The 16,861-nt window shown below is 46.2% G+C and overlaps 1 protein-coding gene across 1 annotated transcript in view; it reads left to right on the forward strand.

Moving 5' to 3' along the window:
• The window catches only part of EFL1 (elongation factor like GTPase 1), a 145,415-nt gene that overhangs the window by 37,556 nt on the left and 90,998 nt on the right, over nucleotides 1-16,861 (forward strand). Inside the window, 5 exon segments of the mRNA XM_044917993.1 lie at nucleotides 453-576; nucleotides 1,889-1,965; nucleotides 2,637-2,773; nucleotides 3,732-3,854; nucleotides 5,764-5,863. Coding sequence (XP_044773928.1) covers nucleotides 453-576; nucleotides 1,889-1,965; nucleotides 2,637-2,773; nucleotides 3,732-3,854; nucleotides 5,764-5,863 — 561 coding nt within the window.

The following is a 16,861-nucleotide window of genomic DNA, read 5'->3' on the forward strand; positions in this document are numbered from 1 at the left end:
CTGGCTCTGGCGTTTTTTCCTGTGTGAGCACCAGGTCCCTACAGCAGTGACAGGCTGAAACGAAGTTTCTTGCTGGCGAGTTGTGTAGGGCAGTTGGAACCTGCATCTCCTTGGCCCTTGTTCCCCTTGCCTCGTTGTGCACATGCAGAGTCAAGGAAGGGAGCGATGGCATGGATTCTAATCCGTAGGAACGTAGAGCCGTTGGGCAAGAGCATGCATGGGCTCCGGAGCCGGACTGCTTGGGTTTGGTCCCAGCCTCCCGTGTTACCTACGTAATATCTCGGTGTGTGTAGCTTTTTCTGGATCCTGGGGAGGTAATGAGTGCCAGCCCTTCGGATGGTTGAAACGATGGCGTCTAGTAGTGCGTTCAGAGCACTCTGAACGGTACCCGGCACGGAAACACTCTTACGTACTGTTGTTACTCGTAACACCAACACTTGCTTTTCTTTCAGAGTTGAGCACTTTGCCAAAATCTACAGTCAAAAAATCGGCATCAAAAAGGAAGTTCTTTTGAAAACCTTGTGGGGAGATTATTATATCAATATGAAGGCCAAGAAGATTATGAAGGTGGATCAGGTGATGTGGCAATATGTCCCTTTTGTGTGTCGCTCACATTCCCGCCCCGTTCAGACTTGTAGCACCTTTCATAGATGTAATTTGGCTCTGGCTAAAGTGGGTCAGTTTGTGCGGGGTTCACGGTCGTGTGTTTTACTTCCAAGTATTGCTTAAATGGAGTTCTTTAAATAAGAGAGCAAGGAACTGCTTTTTGTTTGTTTCTTCTTTCTTTTTTTGAGAGGAGCAAAAATCTCAGACCCTGTGCACTTGAAGACACGTGTTTTGCATCCTGCTTTTGTGTCCCTTTCACCATAAAGAGATGGCTCTTTCCGAGCATGCTGTGTTCCTAGGCTCAGCTCAGGCTTCTCTCACTAAATGCTGGTCACCAGGCCTGCTGTTGATGTTTTTTTTAATGTAAAATTCAGGATTTTATAAACTTATTCTCATGGAGGAGCATATAGATTCCTTTTAGAAAATATTTGTAAATATAAAGCCATAAGAGAAAAAAAGAACAGAAGCCAACACTGCTGATGCTGTGGTTTTAATTTTTTTCACTTTTAGGATCGAGACGTCCATCCCTTAGTTGAGCTTATACTGTTTATATACTAACGTAACTCTTTTTTTGCTTGACATCATGTCGTGAGCATCTTCCCTTGCCATTAAAAGCCTTTCAAAAAGCTCCTTAAGAAGGAGCCGGTGTAGCGAGATGGCAAAGAGCCGGGCTGAGAGTCCGAGTGTGTGTGTGCATCGTGGCTCCACCACTTCCCGCTCCGTGGCCTTTGTCCCCTTCTTCCACCTGTAACCGGGCGATAGTTGGAAAGGGGGCGCCCGTGTATATTCCGTCTCACGTGCGTGTGACGGTTTCCTTCTCAAGGTGCTGTTACTTTGCATATGGTTTGGTCAGAGAAATGGTAGGGTTTTTTTGTTTTTTTACTATCCTCTTCCTTGAAGTTGAACGGTTTTCATGTTTAAGAACATTGTTTAGAAGAAGTCTGCGGAAGGGACCTGCACACGCAGTGTGACTTCTTAGCGCTCAGCCTGGGTGTCATGTACCCCTTTGATGGCAGAGGTGGGGCAGTTGCAGCGACACGCCCCGCAGTTGGTCTCGTTTGTCACAACCCTGGCTCCCAGAGGAAGACAGCAGTGGTTTGTTACCAACTGCACCTTATTGACTGTTGAGCGAATTCTTTACAACCATTTCCCACGACTTTACTGTTCAGTAAACATTTTCTGGTAGAAATGAGACATACTGTTCACAGAACACGTCAAGGGTGAATATGTAAGGTACCTGTTAAATATTCAGAAAGTTAAGTGCACATGTTCTGTTTTCCAGGCAAAAGGAAAGAAACCTTTATTTGTGCAGCTGATCCTGGAGAATATATGGAGTTTGTATGATGCCGTCTTGAAAAAGTAAGACTGCCATAAAATTGTTTGTCTTTGGGCTGTATAATGTATAATGTATAATTCCCGTGTGATGAGTCATGCTTCAGAAAGCGGAGACAGACCCAGGAAGTGAACAGAGCTTTGCAGGCCTGGAAACAGTGGAAAGGAGTTTGTGTAACCTCGGTCAAGGGTAGCAGGAGGGACAGCACTGAGGGTTTTAGAGTGCCCAGAGGAGGGGACAGACGGATGGACAGAAGCACCGGATCTTTGTTTTTACAGAACCAGCTTAAATAAAACAGTTAATGCAGTAGAAAGGGTGTTGGATATCCAGTATCATTAATGGGGAACTTGGGAACACCCTTGCCTGATACAAGTGGAAAAGAAAGTTTGCTTCAGTAAATTTACTTTCAAAGTTATTCCAGAGTTGGAGCCATGACTGTGAGCACTCATAGGTCAGGCTGCTTCACCCGTCACCGCAACTCACCTCAGGGGCCTGGGATGGTGCCCCCTGGGGCCCGGCAGGAGGGGGCCCCGGAAAGGGAGGGAGTGGAGACCCTGGCGGGAGCCCCCCCAGACGTGTTCAGTTTCTTGTAGAGGAGGTACATTGGGAGTAAGTGTGTCGAAAAATGTGGAGCTCCTTCTCCCGTCTGCCCCTTCCTGTCTGTGTGTGACCTCCCCGCTTTGTATGCTTACTACAGGGACAGAGAAAAAATTGATAAAATAGTGACTTCCTTAGGATTGAAAATTGGAGCCCGGGAGGCACGACATTCAGACCCTAAAGTTCAGATCAATGCCATCTGCAGCCAGTGGCTGCCCATCTCCCATGCTGTGCTGGGTATCCTTTGTCTTGATGGTTTGTAATGAAATAACAGTTCAGACAAAGCAGGAGGAAACAGCATGTTACTGGCAATCAGGAAATCCTCTGGAGAGAACATATTTCCACCCAAAGTAAGTCTTCTGTGGTTAATCAGGGTAGAATTACCCTGAAACTGTATTCACTGCTTTTACAAATGAACATTCTGATACTCATTCGTGGTCTTACTGATACCAATTCAGATACATGTTCTTTCAAGAAAGAAGATGCATCTTTTTATTTTTGTTCAGTAGTCTGTAAAAACAAAAGATTTTATTTTACTAAGATTTATGTGTAAGTCGATAATTTAGATGGTTATGTTGGATTAGGGTTTCATTTCAGTGCCATATTTTCTTAGCTGGTTGATATTTCCTATCATCTTAGTGATTCCCAGAGAACTTGATCGGAGATGGTTCACATTTAGATAATTTTATAGGCGACTTTAAACTGTCTTCTTTTCATTGACGTGTGTGTCCCATGCAGTCCCCGCGTGGCGGGCTGTGGGCGCAGTGTCCTGGGTGTGGGCCTGCAGTGGCATCTCAGCCCTACAGTGACGGGCTCTGGTAGGGGACGTCCTGGTATCCTTGCTAGTGGCTCATGGTCGTTTTATAGGAGTTGAGATAGACCAGAACTGTGGGAAAAAGTGGTAGCACTGAGGGTCTCAGGAGGCCAAGCTACTAAGCAGTGCCGTGCTCTCTTGTGCCCTGGCCCATCAACGTCCCAGAATATCTGTGGTAGGGGTCCTTCCTGGGCTCCAGCGAGTCCCTGAACTCCCTGAAAGCATGTCTGTATTGTGAGATGTGGTGCACAGTGCTTCCCAGCCCGGGTGTTTTCTGTAGAGACCGACACTGTCACCTCGGTATTTAGTGCGCCCTGGGAATCTCTTGCCTTGCTGGAGGGCACGTGTTCAAGGTTGTGAGTCCTTAACAGCAGACATCAGCAATGGTGTGTCAGAAGCTTCCCAGCCCCCTGGATATGACAGCTGAGAGGGTGGAGAGACTGATGTGCACAGGATCACAGACGTTCGACTCTCTTCTGCCCGAAACCCAGGCCCTGAAAGCAGGTGAGGTGAAGGGGACCTCGGCAGGGGCCGTAGTTTGGACCGTCCTAAGTCAAGGCTGCTCTAGACCAGTTTGCCAAATGCCAGTTTACAAAAGGCCATTTGGCCAGAGTTTTAGTGTTGCTAGAGCTGTTTTGTTCGCCACTGAGGTGGGAGACCAGAGGCTCTGAGCCCCTTCCCTTCTGCCCTGATCTCGTCTCAGAAGCTCCCAGTGACCTTGTGTCCCAGCCCCTGCACGGCCAAGAATGTGTCCCTGAGCTGCTCTGTCAGCACCGTGGTCGGGTCCCTGGGGACCGTGGAAAGGGGTTCCGGGGCTGGGCTGCCCACTGCTCCCCACAAGAGGGGAACCGTCCACTCCAGGCTCTGCAAGCCTCCATGAACTTCATCTGCATGTACTCACCATCTCCGCTTTTCCTCCCGTTCTGTTGAATTTGCAACCTCCATCCCCAAAACCACTTGGCTGCGGTTCCCAGGGCCCCTGTTGACTGTCCTTTGTTAAATCACCCGACTAGATCTGTCACTAGCATTGGCCACAGCATTCCTCCCTGGCTCTTCTCCTGGCTGCGCATTCCTCGTGTCTGTTCCTCATCCCTCTCTCTCCCTTTCGTCTCTCTGTCACTGTGGGCGGACCCGAGCAGGGCCTGCATTCCCTCTCCTGGCCATGTCACCCATCTCAAGGCTTGCCATGGCAGCAGTCTGCTCATGACTCCCACACCTGTGTCTCTGAGCCTGTCTGCCCCCTCAGCTCCAGCCTCGGGTCCGCCACACCTCCCTCTGCTCGGCTTTCTGAGAAGCACCTGAACCCTAACATACCCCCCCGCCAGGCTTCTTCCCTTCTCCCTCAACCTGCTTCTCTTGGTTCTCCTCAGTCAGAGGAGACTCTGTCCCTTCATTTGCTCACTCCAAAAAGCTCGGAGTCGTCCGTGGCGCTCCTGTTCACTCACACCCCTGCATCCAGTCCGTTTGCACATCCTGCGTGTTCTTGCCTCGAAATCTACGCAGAATTCGGCTTTTCCTAGCATTTCTGCTTCTGCGTCCTGGGGCCAAGCCACCATGGTCTCTCACCTGAGTGTCAGTACAGCCTTTCACCAAGTGCCCACCTCTGCTCTCCGTTTCCCTTGGGACAGCCAGAGTGGTCCCAGGACAGTGGGAGTCCGGGCAGGCCACACTGCTCCTCACCCCTTGTACCCACGTCCCTGGCAAGATGTCTGCTGTGCCCTTGCTTCTGACTTCCTGTTGCGTTGCTCTTGTTTCAATATTACTGTTGAATTCTTTCATTTATGTGCACATTATTTTGGTGGGGGGGGTGTGATTTTTTAAGGAAAAAACAAAACAAAAAACCAGAAACACTCATGACTGGTGTATATACCTCCAGGAAGGTGAAGAAAAATGTCAACATGTTGATGTGAAATTGTGTTAGTATATATAGATTTAGGGAAAATTGACATCTTTATAATATTGAGTCTTATTTCTAAGTATTTTGTTACTGGCATGATAAGGTATTCTTGTCCATTTTTTAACTTGCGTCACTTGTATGTATTTGATTAATAAGCTGCCTTGCTGACTGTTGACTTAGCATGTCTCAGTTTTACCCCTTCTGCTCTGGATATCGGGCAGGATCTCTGAGGGCTTATGGGGGGGGGTAGCCCCGTTTGCGGCTTCAGCACCCAGCCCTCCTCCTGCCCTGCTCATTTTGCCTTTCTTTCCCCATTTGGGCCAGTTCCGCTTGTTCTTGCTCTGCAATGTTCTAGCGATTTTATACTTTTCTAAAGAGAACTTTATCGTGGTTGTAAAAGATTACAGGCCGCTTATGTGTTGAGGTGACACCGTGTTCTAAACATCTTGTGTTTTAGAAGTCTGCCTTTCTGGTCATGGGAAAAGCGAGTGACCTTTTTCCTTCCTATTTGTGTAGCTTTCATGAAATGTGGAAGCGAGGACACTGCTCCAGTTATTATCTTTGTTTCCAAAATGTTCGCCGTCGATGCCAAGGCCCTGCCCCAGAATAAGCCCAGGTAAGGATAGGGGGAGGTTGGGCCGGGCCAGGGAAATGGTGTGTGTTTCGTGGGGGTGCAGAAGCGGTGTGGGTGGGAGTGTGCAGACAACGCTTTTCTCCTCACACCGGGATGGGTGCGGGGCACCCCGTGGTGGCGGATGCTGTGCACAGTGCAGTCTTTCTGTGACCCCTCTGGGGGAGAGAGTTGCTGAAATCAGCTCCAGGACGATTGATTTGAGTTGATGTAAATTCAAGGAGAAGAGTAATAGGAGTAGCCACAGTTCATTTGTATTGAGCATCCGGCACGTTCTTCTGCAAGCCTGCCTTGCCAACCTCAGTGGAGACTTAGGACCGTGTGAGCATGTCTGCTGATGGGTGTGGGTTGGGGTGGGGCCGGGTGCCTCTGGGAGATGGGTTATTTCTCATGTTTCCCGTGTCTCGGAGAATCTCTTCTCCATCATCTGGGTTTTCCATGTGTGTTCCCCTCCTTGGCTCCACTGCCTCCCCCTTCAGATCCCGATCGGTTCCTGCAGGAATTACGGCTGCAGCCTCCTGGCTGGTCCCTCTGCCAGGGCTCTGGCTTTGCCAATCTGTGTGCCGTCCATCCTACGCTGGGATCTGGAGCGAAAACTTGATGTGGGTGCCTCGAAGCTCCTCTTCTGTAGGACCCACATCTACTCTGGATGTTCTTCGTAAGGGTTTTTTGAGTAACCCGAGAGAAATAATGTAAATAATACTTAAGACTGTCCGGTACCTCGGGGGCATCTTAAGTCTTATTCTTCTGTCTTATGAAGAACAACGGCGGTGACACCACTGGCTGCCATCCGCGGAGCTCAGACAGTATTCGTTTCTCCGCGTCCATGGGCCGTTGAGATCTGACAGCACTTCCTGAGTGGGAAGTAGTTAGGGTTTTAGTTTTGCCTGTGATGGAAAAAGTAAGTTAGGGGCTCCAGGTCACGGAGCTGGAAGGAGGCCACCAGTGTTCGAACCCGGGTCTTGTCCATTCACAGCGTGGAACCTGGCCTTGTTCGTCCAGTGTGGCTTGTCTTTCTTTTTCTCTTCATTTTTCCAGCTTTTACATTTGAGTTTATTCTTCATTTAACTTTGAAAACAGCACTATCATTGAATATTGAAACAAAAGCAGTAGGGAGGGGCGCCTGGGTGGCTCAGTCGGTTAAGTGTCTGCTGTCGGCTCAGGTCGTGATCTCCGGGTCCTGGGATTGAGCCCCGCGTCGGGCTCCCTGCTTGGCGGGGATTCTGCTTCTCCCTCTGCTGCTCCCCCTGCTTGCGCTCTCTCTCTCTCTCTGTCAGATAATAGCAGTAGTGAGTCAGGAGCTCTGATTATAGCCCTTCATGCAGCCACTGCATATAAAGGGCCAGCAGTGAGGGTCATTCCGTGGTCCCAGTGAGAGTTCTGACGCTGAGCACTGTCCCAGGATGACGCGCGTCAGCCTCACGTGTGTGTCTATTGTAACAGTGGCAACAAGGCCACCGAGTCTGGCTGCCCCATTTCTTTAGTCTCGTCTACTTCCTCCTCTCAGGTAGGAGTTTTTCCAGCAAAGAGTATTTATCAGGAGAAAGAAAGCCATTCTCAGGAAAGTTTACCTTAAATCCGGTGACTGGGCAACCCTTTCCACGTGGTCTACGATGAAAGGGCATGACTTCATTAGCACACACGGGACATGTCCGTGCTTGACAGTCTGGCCTGGGTGAGGGGTGATGTCTGTGGTTCGGTCGTCAGGAGCAGGGACTGGCCTTGAAAGTGCACAGTGCGTCAGCCAGCTGTGTGTCCACCCACACGGCAAGGCCTCCTCGCCAAGTAAAATCAGCACGGTCCTTCTGATAGTATCAGAAACAGCGGTAGTATCTCCTGGCTGCAGTCCTGGTTCTTGGTCTCCTTCACCTGGAATGTTATCTTCTGACCACCTTTCATAACTTGGTCAATGTGAACTTCTAGAATCTTCCAGTGCAGCTTTTCCATCTGTCTTTAGCACTGACCCGTCCCCGTGGCCCTGGCACTCTGCACACAGACCGAATTTGCTGAGCTGCTCCAGGTTCCACCTTAGGAATTCTTCCTTGCAGTCCCATGCCTCTGCCCTCGGGACAGCACGCTGCCGCTCTGCCTTACCTCCCCGGCCCTCGTGTTTGCTCTTGGGCAGAGCTCGTTTTCCTGTTGCACCATTGTGTCAGCCCCCTAAGGTTACTGAGAGCTGATGCACAACATTTTCACCGCTCCTTTCTCTCTGCTCCTTCCTCGTCCTCCAAAAGGCATCGCAGAGATGTCCCTGGGGGAACACACTGCCACCAGCTCCGCCTTCTTTACTTGCCTCGCCTCCTTTGTCATATTCTCCCCCTCTGTCCCTTTTCTTTGCATCACAGAGCACTTTGTGAGCTTGAGAAATCTGTTTAAACTTCTTCATTTGGATTCATACCAGGGTATCAGGGTGGTGCTCCAGGGCCAATTCTTCCTGGTGGAGTTGGGTTTGTCCCCCAAACATAGTCAGTGGTTTCTTTCACCATTTTGTACAGCCGGTGAGCGGGCGTGGGCCAGTGTGGAACAGCTGCTGCTCCTCGGCTTCTCACTGAGTGTTCTGGGAAGTTCCACCCGGTGTGGCTTTCCAGCGCCTACCCCTGAATCTAGGCCAGCAGCCATCCCACCTTTTAGATTCAGGGCCTTTGTTTTTGCTGTTCTCAACTATAGTTTATCACAAATCCTTAGGAGTATGTATTTGGTCTAACTGCCTGGTAGGGAACATTTTATTGAGAGTTTTCAGGCAGCTCTCTTCCCCCTGCGTCTCCGGGTCTGTGTGTTGCTTTTGCTTCCTTCTTGAGAACCAGCTCCTTCTAGTAACAAGATGCTGTCTTCCCACAGAAGGCACTTTTCTGGGTCTGTCGCTTTGCACCATCCCCGCTGTGTCTGGTGGCAGGCTGCGCCAGCCTTCCACCTGTTCCGCACCGAGCAGAGCGTAGGCATTATGCCTGGAATCCGGAGGCTGGATGGATGTGCGTCCTCGCCTCTTCTCCTTCCCCTCCTCATTCACCTCCCCAGCCTTCCCGTCAACATACTCACCTCTGGTGCAGGAAGTGTTAGTTCAACTACAGCCTGAAGAACTCATCACCCACAGCTGTGCCTTGGCTGGTAGAGCTCTGTTTTCTTGTAGATCAGTCCTCTTCATTCTCCACAAACGCGGGGTTCGCAGTGGGTACCTCGTATAAATCCTTGTGATTTCTGTCTGGCCGGCTGCCCCGTTTCCCTGTGCCACCACCCCCAGCCCACAGCAGTGCCGGGCACGGGGGCGGCGTTCCCTGGGTGGGTGGATGAGTGCTAGACGGGCAGCAAGGCTCGTTACAGCTGATGCTAACTTGATGAATAGAAATGCTAACTTATTCCAGACCATGTCATGAATTTACGCCGAATGAGGATGTAATTTATGTTAATAAATATCTATCTTTCTTAACCAAAGTTAAAATGATTTACTTAATGTGATGATGATTTTATCATCTTTAATTCCTTCTCAGTGGGGGACGTCCTGGGGATAATGAACAAAGGTTTGGAGTCAGATCTGGATTTGAGTTTTGGCTCCTCCATTTATTTTCCAGTGACTTTGGGTCAGGTTAAATTTCCTAAGCCTCTGCTTTGTCATCGTAAAATAGGGATGATAGTATCTATTTCATTTAACTGTTGTAGTAAGTATATACTATAATTACGTAAAGTGATTAAGATTAAGACGATGTTGAGATCCTAGTGATAAGCCCATTGAAAGAGACTTTCTCTTCATATGCAAACAAGTCTCATTTTTTTTTTCCTCCCTGTTCTAACGATAATATTACATCCTGCATTTATAGTTTAACTTGCACTTTTCAGATATTCTTGAAGCAGTTTTAGCAAAAGTCTAGATACACGGGGTTGATTGAAGGGGGAGGTGGAGTGTTGGGCCTGGAGCAGAGCAGGGTGAGGGGAAGGGCCCGGGCGCAGGCCATTGCAAGGAGAGGGAGAAGTGGATTTGTTCGCTTTTGATCCAGAGCACAGACCTGCAGCCGTGGTGAGAAATTTCAAGGAAGCAGATTTCATCCCATACTTGAAAGGGCTTCTAATGCTTGGAGCTTCCAGGAGAGGGGAGCTGGTCTCTTGCAGGGGAAGCAGACGCCTCCAGCACCAGCAGTGTTGGTTGCCTCATGGCACCTGGCCAAGCTGTTCTCAAAGAGCAGTCTCTCAGGTTCCTGTGTCCTGGGACACAGCCCCGCGGTGACCTGGGTCTGACTAGAGGGGACAGCTCCGAGAAACGAGCTCATCCGTTTTGGGGGGCAGGTGCCAAGGGAGGTAGAATTGGTGTCCGGTCCTGGTGGGAGGCCTTTTCTAGCAGGTGGGAGTGTGAAGAGGACAGCAGCGGACAGTCAGTGGTGGGAGTGGTCACCTTCCAGGTTTGCCGACATGAAGCAAGAAGGAAGAAGGGTTTTAGGGCCCTTGGCATCGGAGCTCCAAGAGTACGTGGCCATTTCGAATGCTTGACAACGGTGTACATGCAGGAGGGATATCTGAATGGGTTCCAGTGCTTAGGGGAGGGGGAGTAAAGCAGCATGGCAGGGTGGGGATGAGGTTTCCTATCAGGTGTCAAGTCAGAGATCAGGAAGAAAAGCAGAAATCACAGTGCCAAAGGTGAGGGACAGCAGGAGGGAGGCACAGGGTGACAGGACCAGGCCGAGGAGCTCAGCTTCCAGAGCTGGAGCATAGAATTAGGACCAGAGAATTAGCCTGAGTATCCTGGTGCTCGGTCCCAGAGTTGCCGGGCTGAGATGCCCCAGTGCTGCTGACTTTTGGGCAGCTGTTGGTCTTCCTTGGTGTTGGGGTTGTGGATGCACGTGGGTTTAGGAAGGCCCACACGTGGGAAGGGAGCCAGATCCTGGGAATTAATATACCTGCCTGGTTTCTGCCTTCCAAACTTAAACTCCCAAACAGAATGCCCATTTTTATTCAACTTAGCGCTCCCCTTTTGTAAAGACTTTTGTTATTAAAGCTGTGCCTTTTTTGTGGCCTGTTAGACTTGAGGATAACCCTTTTTTTATTGTTATGTTAATCCCCATACATTACATCATTAGTTTTTGATGTAGTGTTCCATGATTCATTGTTTGTGTATAACACCCAGTGCTCCATGCAGAACGTGCCCTGCTCAATACCCATCACCAGGCTAACCCATCCTCCCACCCCCTTCCCCTCTAGAACCCTCAGTTTGTTATTCAGAGTCCACTGTCTCTCATGGTTCGTCTACCCCTCCGATTTTCCCCCCTTCATTCTTCCCCTGCTGCAATCTTCTTCTTTTTTTTTTTCTTAACATATATTGCATTATTTGTTTCAGAGGTACAGATCTGAGAGTCAACAGTCTTGCACAATTCACAGCACTTACCAGAGCACATACCCTTCCAGGTGTCTATCACCCCAGTCACCCCATCCCTCCCACCGCACCCCCCACTCCAGCAACCCTCAGTTTGTTTCCTGAGATTAAGAATTTCTCATATCAGTGAGGTCATATGATACATGTCTTTCTCTGTTTGACTTATTTCGCTCAACATAATACCCTCCAGTTCCATCCACATCTTGCAAATGGCAAGCTCTCATTCCTTTTGATGGCTGCATAATATTCCATTGTATATATATACCACCTCTTCTTTATCCATTCATCTGTCGATGGACATCTTGGCTCTTTCCACAGTTTGGCTATTGTGGACATTGCTGCTATAAACATCGGGGTGCACGTACCCTTTCGGATCCCTACTTTTGTATCTTTGGGGTAAATACCCAGTAGTGCAATTGCTGGATCATGTGGTAGCTCTATTTTCAACTTTTTGAGGAACCTCCATACTGTTTTCCAGAGTGGCTGCACCAGCTTGCATTCCCACCAACAGTGTAGGAGGGTTCCCCTTTCTCCTCATCCCCGCCAACATCTGTTGTTTCCTGACTTGTTAATTTTAGCCATTCTGACTGGTGTGAGGTGGTATCTCATTGAGGTTTTGATTTGGATTTCCCTGATGCCGAGCGATATTGAGCTCTTTTTCATGTGTCTGTTGGCCATTTGGATGTCTTCTTTGGACAAATGTCTGTTCATGTCTTCTGCCCATTTCTTGATTGGATTCTTTGTTCTTTGGGTGTTGAGTTTGATGAGTTCTTTATAGATTTTGGACACTAGCCCTTTATCTGATATGTCATTTGCAAATATCTTCTCCCATTCTGTCGGTTGTCTTTTGGTTTTGTTGACTGTTTCCTTTGCGTTGCAAAAGCTTTTTATCTTGATGAAGTCCCAAGAGTTCATTTTTGCCCTTGCTTCCCTTGCCTTTGGCGATGTTTCTAGGAAGAAGTTGCTGCGGCTGAGGTCGAAGAGGTTGCTGCCTGTGTTCTCCTTTAGGATTTTGATAGACTCCTGTCTCACATTGAGGTCTTTCAACCATTTGGAGTCTATTTTTGTGTGTGGTGTAAGGAAATGGTCCAGTTTCATTCTTCTGCATGTGGCTATCCAATTTTCCCAACACCATTTGTTGAAGAGACGGTCTTTGTTCCATTGGACATTCTTTCCTGCCTTGTCAAAGATGAGTTGACCATAGAGTTGAGGGTCCATTTCTGGGCTCTCTATTCTGTTCCATTGATCTATGTGTCTGTTTTTGTGCCAGTACCATACTGTCTTGATGATGACAGCTTTGTAATAGAGCTGGAAGTCCGGAATTGTGATGCCGCCAGCTTTGCTTTTCTTTTCAACATTCCTCTGGCTATGCGGGGTCTTTTCTGGTTCCATAGACATTTTAGGATTATTTGTTCCATTTCTTTGAAAAAAGTGGATGGTATTTTGATGGGGATTGCATTGAATGTGTAGATTGCTCTAGGTAGCATTGACATCTTCACAATATTTGTTCTTCCAATCCATGAGCATGGAACGTTTTTCCATTTCTTTGTGTCTTCCTCAATTTCTTTCATGAGTATTTTCTAGTTTTCTGAGTACAGATCCTTTGTCTCTTTGGTTAGATTTATGCCTGGGTATCTTATGGTTTTGGGTGCAATTGTAAATGGGATCGACTCCTTAAGTTCTCTTTCTTCTGTCTTGTTGTTGGTGTATAGGAATGCCACTGACTTCTGTGCATTGATTTTATATCCTGCCACTTGACTGAATTCCTGTATGAGTTCTAGCAGTTTTGGGGTGGAGTCTTTGGGGTTTTCCACATAAAGTATCATATCATCTGCAAAGAGTGAGAGTTTGACTTCTTTGCCGATTTGGATGCCTTTGATTTCTTTTTGTTGTCTGATTGCTGTGGCTAGGACTTCTAATACTATGTTGAATAGCAGTGGTGATAGTGGACATCCTTGCCGCGTTCCTGACCTTAGGGGGAAAGCTCTCAGTTTTTCCCCATTGAGAATGATATTCGCTGTAGGTTTTTCATAGATGGCTTTTATGATATTGAGGTATGTACCCTCTATCCCTATACTCTGAAGAGTTTTGATCAAGAAAGGATGCTGTACTTTGTCAAATGCTTTTTCTGCATCTGTTGAGAGGATCATATGATTCTTGTTCTTTCTTTTGTTAATGTATTGTATCACGTTGATTGATTTGCGGATGTTGAACCAACCTTGCAGCCCAGGGATAAATTCCACTTGGTCGTGGTGAATAATCCTTTTAATGTACTGTTGGATCCTATTGGCTAGTATTTTGGTGAGAATTTTTGCATCCATGTTCATCAGGGATATTGGTCTGTAGTTCTCCTTTTTGATGGGGTCTTTGTCTGGTTTGCGATCAAGGTAATGGTGGCCTCATAAAACGAGTTTGGAAGTTTTCCTTCCATTTTTATTTTTTGGAACAGTTTCAGAAGAATAGGTATTAATTCTTCTTGAAATGTTTGGTAGAATTCCCCTGGGAAGCCATCTGGCCCTGGGCTTTTGTTTTTTGGGAGATTTTTGATGACTGCTTCAATTTCCTTAGTGGTTATAGGTCTGTTCAGGTTTTCTGTTTCATCCTGGTTCAGTTTTGGTAGTGGATACATCTCTAGGAATGCCTTCATTTCTTCCAGGTTATCTAATTTGCTGGCATAGAGTTGCTCATAATATGTTCTTATAATTGTTTGTATTTCTTTGGTGTTGGTTGTGATCTCTCCCCTTTCATTCATGATTTTGTTGATTTGGGTCATTTCTCTTCTCTTTTTGATAAGTCTGGCCAGGGGTTTATCAATCTTGTTAATTCTTTCAAAGAACCAGCTCCTAGTTTCGTTGATCTGTTCTACTGTTCTTTTGGTTTCTATTTCATTGATTTCTGCTCTGATCTTTATTATTTCTCTTCTCCTGCTGGGTTTAGGCTTTATTTGCTGTTCTTTCTCCAGCTCCTTTAGGTGGAGGGTTAGGTTGTGTACTTGAGACCTTGCTTGTTTCTTGAGAAAGGCTTGTATTGCTATATACTTTCCTCTTAGGACTGCCTTTGCTGCATCCCAAAGATTTTGAATAGTTGTGTTTTCATTTTCATTGGTTTCCATGTATTTTTTTAATTCTTCTTTAATTTCCTGGTTGACCCATTCATTCTTCAGTAGGATGCTCTTTAGCCTCCATGTATTTGAGTTCTTTGCAACTTTCCTCTTGTGATTGAGTTCTAGTTTCAAAGCATTGTGGTCTGAAAATAGGCAGGGAATGATCCCAATCTTTTGGTACCGGTTGAGACCTGATTTATTACCTAGGATGTGATCAATTCTGGAGAATGTTCCATGGGCACTAGAGAAGAATGTGTATTCCGTTGCTTTGGGATGGAATGTTCTGAATATGTCTGTGAAGTCCATTTGGTCCAGTGTGTCATTTAAAGTCTTTATCTCCTTGTTGATCTTTTGCTTAGACGATCTGTCCATTTCAGTGAGGGGGGTGTTAAGGTCCCCCACTATTATTGTATTGTTGTCGATGTGTTTCTTTGCTTTTGTTGTTAATTGCCTTATATAATTGGCTGCTCCCATGTTACGGGCATAGATATTTACAATTGTTAGATCTTCTTGTTGGATAGACCCTTTAAGTAGGATATAGTGTCCTTCCTCATCTCTTATTACAGTCTTTGGTTTAAAATCTAATTTGTCTGATATAAGGATTGCCACCCCAGCTTTCTTTTGGTGTCCATTAGCGTGGTAAATGGTTTTCCACCCCCTCACTTTCAATCTGGGGGTGTCTTTGGTTCTAAAATGAGTCTCTTGCAGACAGCGTATCGATGAGTCTTGTTTTTTAATCCAATCTGACAGCCTGTGTCTTTTGATTAGGGCATTTAGCCCATTTACATTCAGGGTAACTATTGAAAGATAGGAATTTAGTGCCATTGTATTGCCTGTAAGGTGACTGTTACTGTATATTGTCGGTGTTCCTTTTGGTCTGTGTTGCTTTCAGGCTCTCTCTTTGCTTAGAGGACCCCTTTCAAGATTTCTTGTCCCGCTGGTTTCGTGTTTGCAAATTCCTTTAGTTTCTGTTTGTCCCGGAAGCTTTTTATCTCTCCTTCTATTTTCAATGACAGCCTAGCTGGATATGGTATTCTTGGCTGCATATTTTTCTCGTTTAGTGCTCTGAATATATCCTGCCAGTCCTTTCTGGCCTGCCAGGTCTCTGTGGATAGGTCTGTTGCCAATCTAATGTTTCTACCCCTGTAGGTTACATATCTCTTCTCCCGAGCTGCTTTCAGGATTTTCTCTTTGTCTCTGCGACTCGTAAGTTTTACTATTAGATGTCGGGGTGTTGACCTATTTTTATTGATTTTGAGAGGGGTTCTCTGTGCTTCCTGGATTTTCATGCCTGTTTCCTTCCCCAAATTACGGAAGTTCTCTGCTATAATTTGCTCCATTATACCTTCTGCCCCTCTCTCTCTTTCTTCTTCTTCTGGGATCCCAGTTATTCTAATGTTGTTTCGTCTTATGGTATCACTTATCTCTCAAATTCTGCCCTCGTGATCCGGTAGTTGTTTATCTGTCTTTTTCTCAGCTTCTTTATTTTCCATCATTTGGTCTTCTATATCACTGATTCTCTCTTCTGCCTCATTTATCCTAGCAGTTAGCGCCCCCATATTTGATTGCACCTCATTAATAGCCTTTTTGATTTCGACTTGGTTAGATTTTAGTTCTTTGACTTCTCCAGAAAGGGTTTCTCTAATAACTTCCATGCTTTTTTCCATGCCCAGCTAGTATCTGTAAATTGATGATTCTGAACTCTAGATCTGACATCGTACTAATGTCTGTATTGAGTAGGTCCCTGGCAGTCGGTACTACCTCTTGTTCTTTTTGTTGAGGTGATATTTTCCATCTTGTCATTTTGTGCAGAGGAGAATAGATTAATGAGAGAACAAAATGCTAACAGGGTAACAACGTTCCCAGAAAATATACTCTAAACAAATCAGAAAAGACCTGAAGCAGTGGGAAAAGAAAGGGAAATAGAGAAAAAAGAAAAAGAAAAAAAAATGGAAAAGAAAAAGATAAAGATAAAAACAAACAAAAACAGAAAAAAAAAAAAAACCAGAATGTGATCAAATATGATCAGGCTGGTATATAGATCAGTGCCACACACTAGATTTGTGGTGTATTTGGTGTGTTAGAAGAAAGTGCCTCCCAAAATTTTAAAGAAAGAAAAACTTATATATGTACAAAAATAAGGGTTGATATGAAGGGTTGGAATATGACTGTAAAGATGGAAATTATAAAAAATTTTATAAAAGGAATTGATAAGTTGTTTGAAAAAAGAAAGAAGAGGATTTAAAAAAAAAAAAAAGAAAAAAAAGGGAGAGAATGTGATCAGGCAGGGGAGTAGGAAAAAATCATACAATAGAGATTTAGGGTATATTTTGATCTGTTAGAAGAAACTCTTGGGCGCCTGGGTGGCTCAGATGGTTAAGCGTCTGCCTTCGGCTCAGGTCCTGATCCCAGGGTCCTGGGATCGAGTCCCGCATCGGGCTCCCTGCTCCTTGGGAGCCTGCTTCTCTCTCTCTCTGTCTCTCATGAATAAATAAATAAAATCTTTAAAAAAAAAAAAAAATTA

This window comes from Neomonachus schauinslandi, chromosome 9 (assembly GCF_002201575.2).
Source record: "Neomonachus schauinslandi chromosome 9, ASM220157v2, whole genome shotgun sequence".
Classification (NCBI taxonomy): Eukaryota; Metazoa; Chordata; class Mammalia; order Carnivora; family Phocidae; genus Neomonachus; species Neomonachus schauinslandi.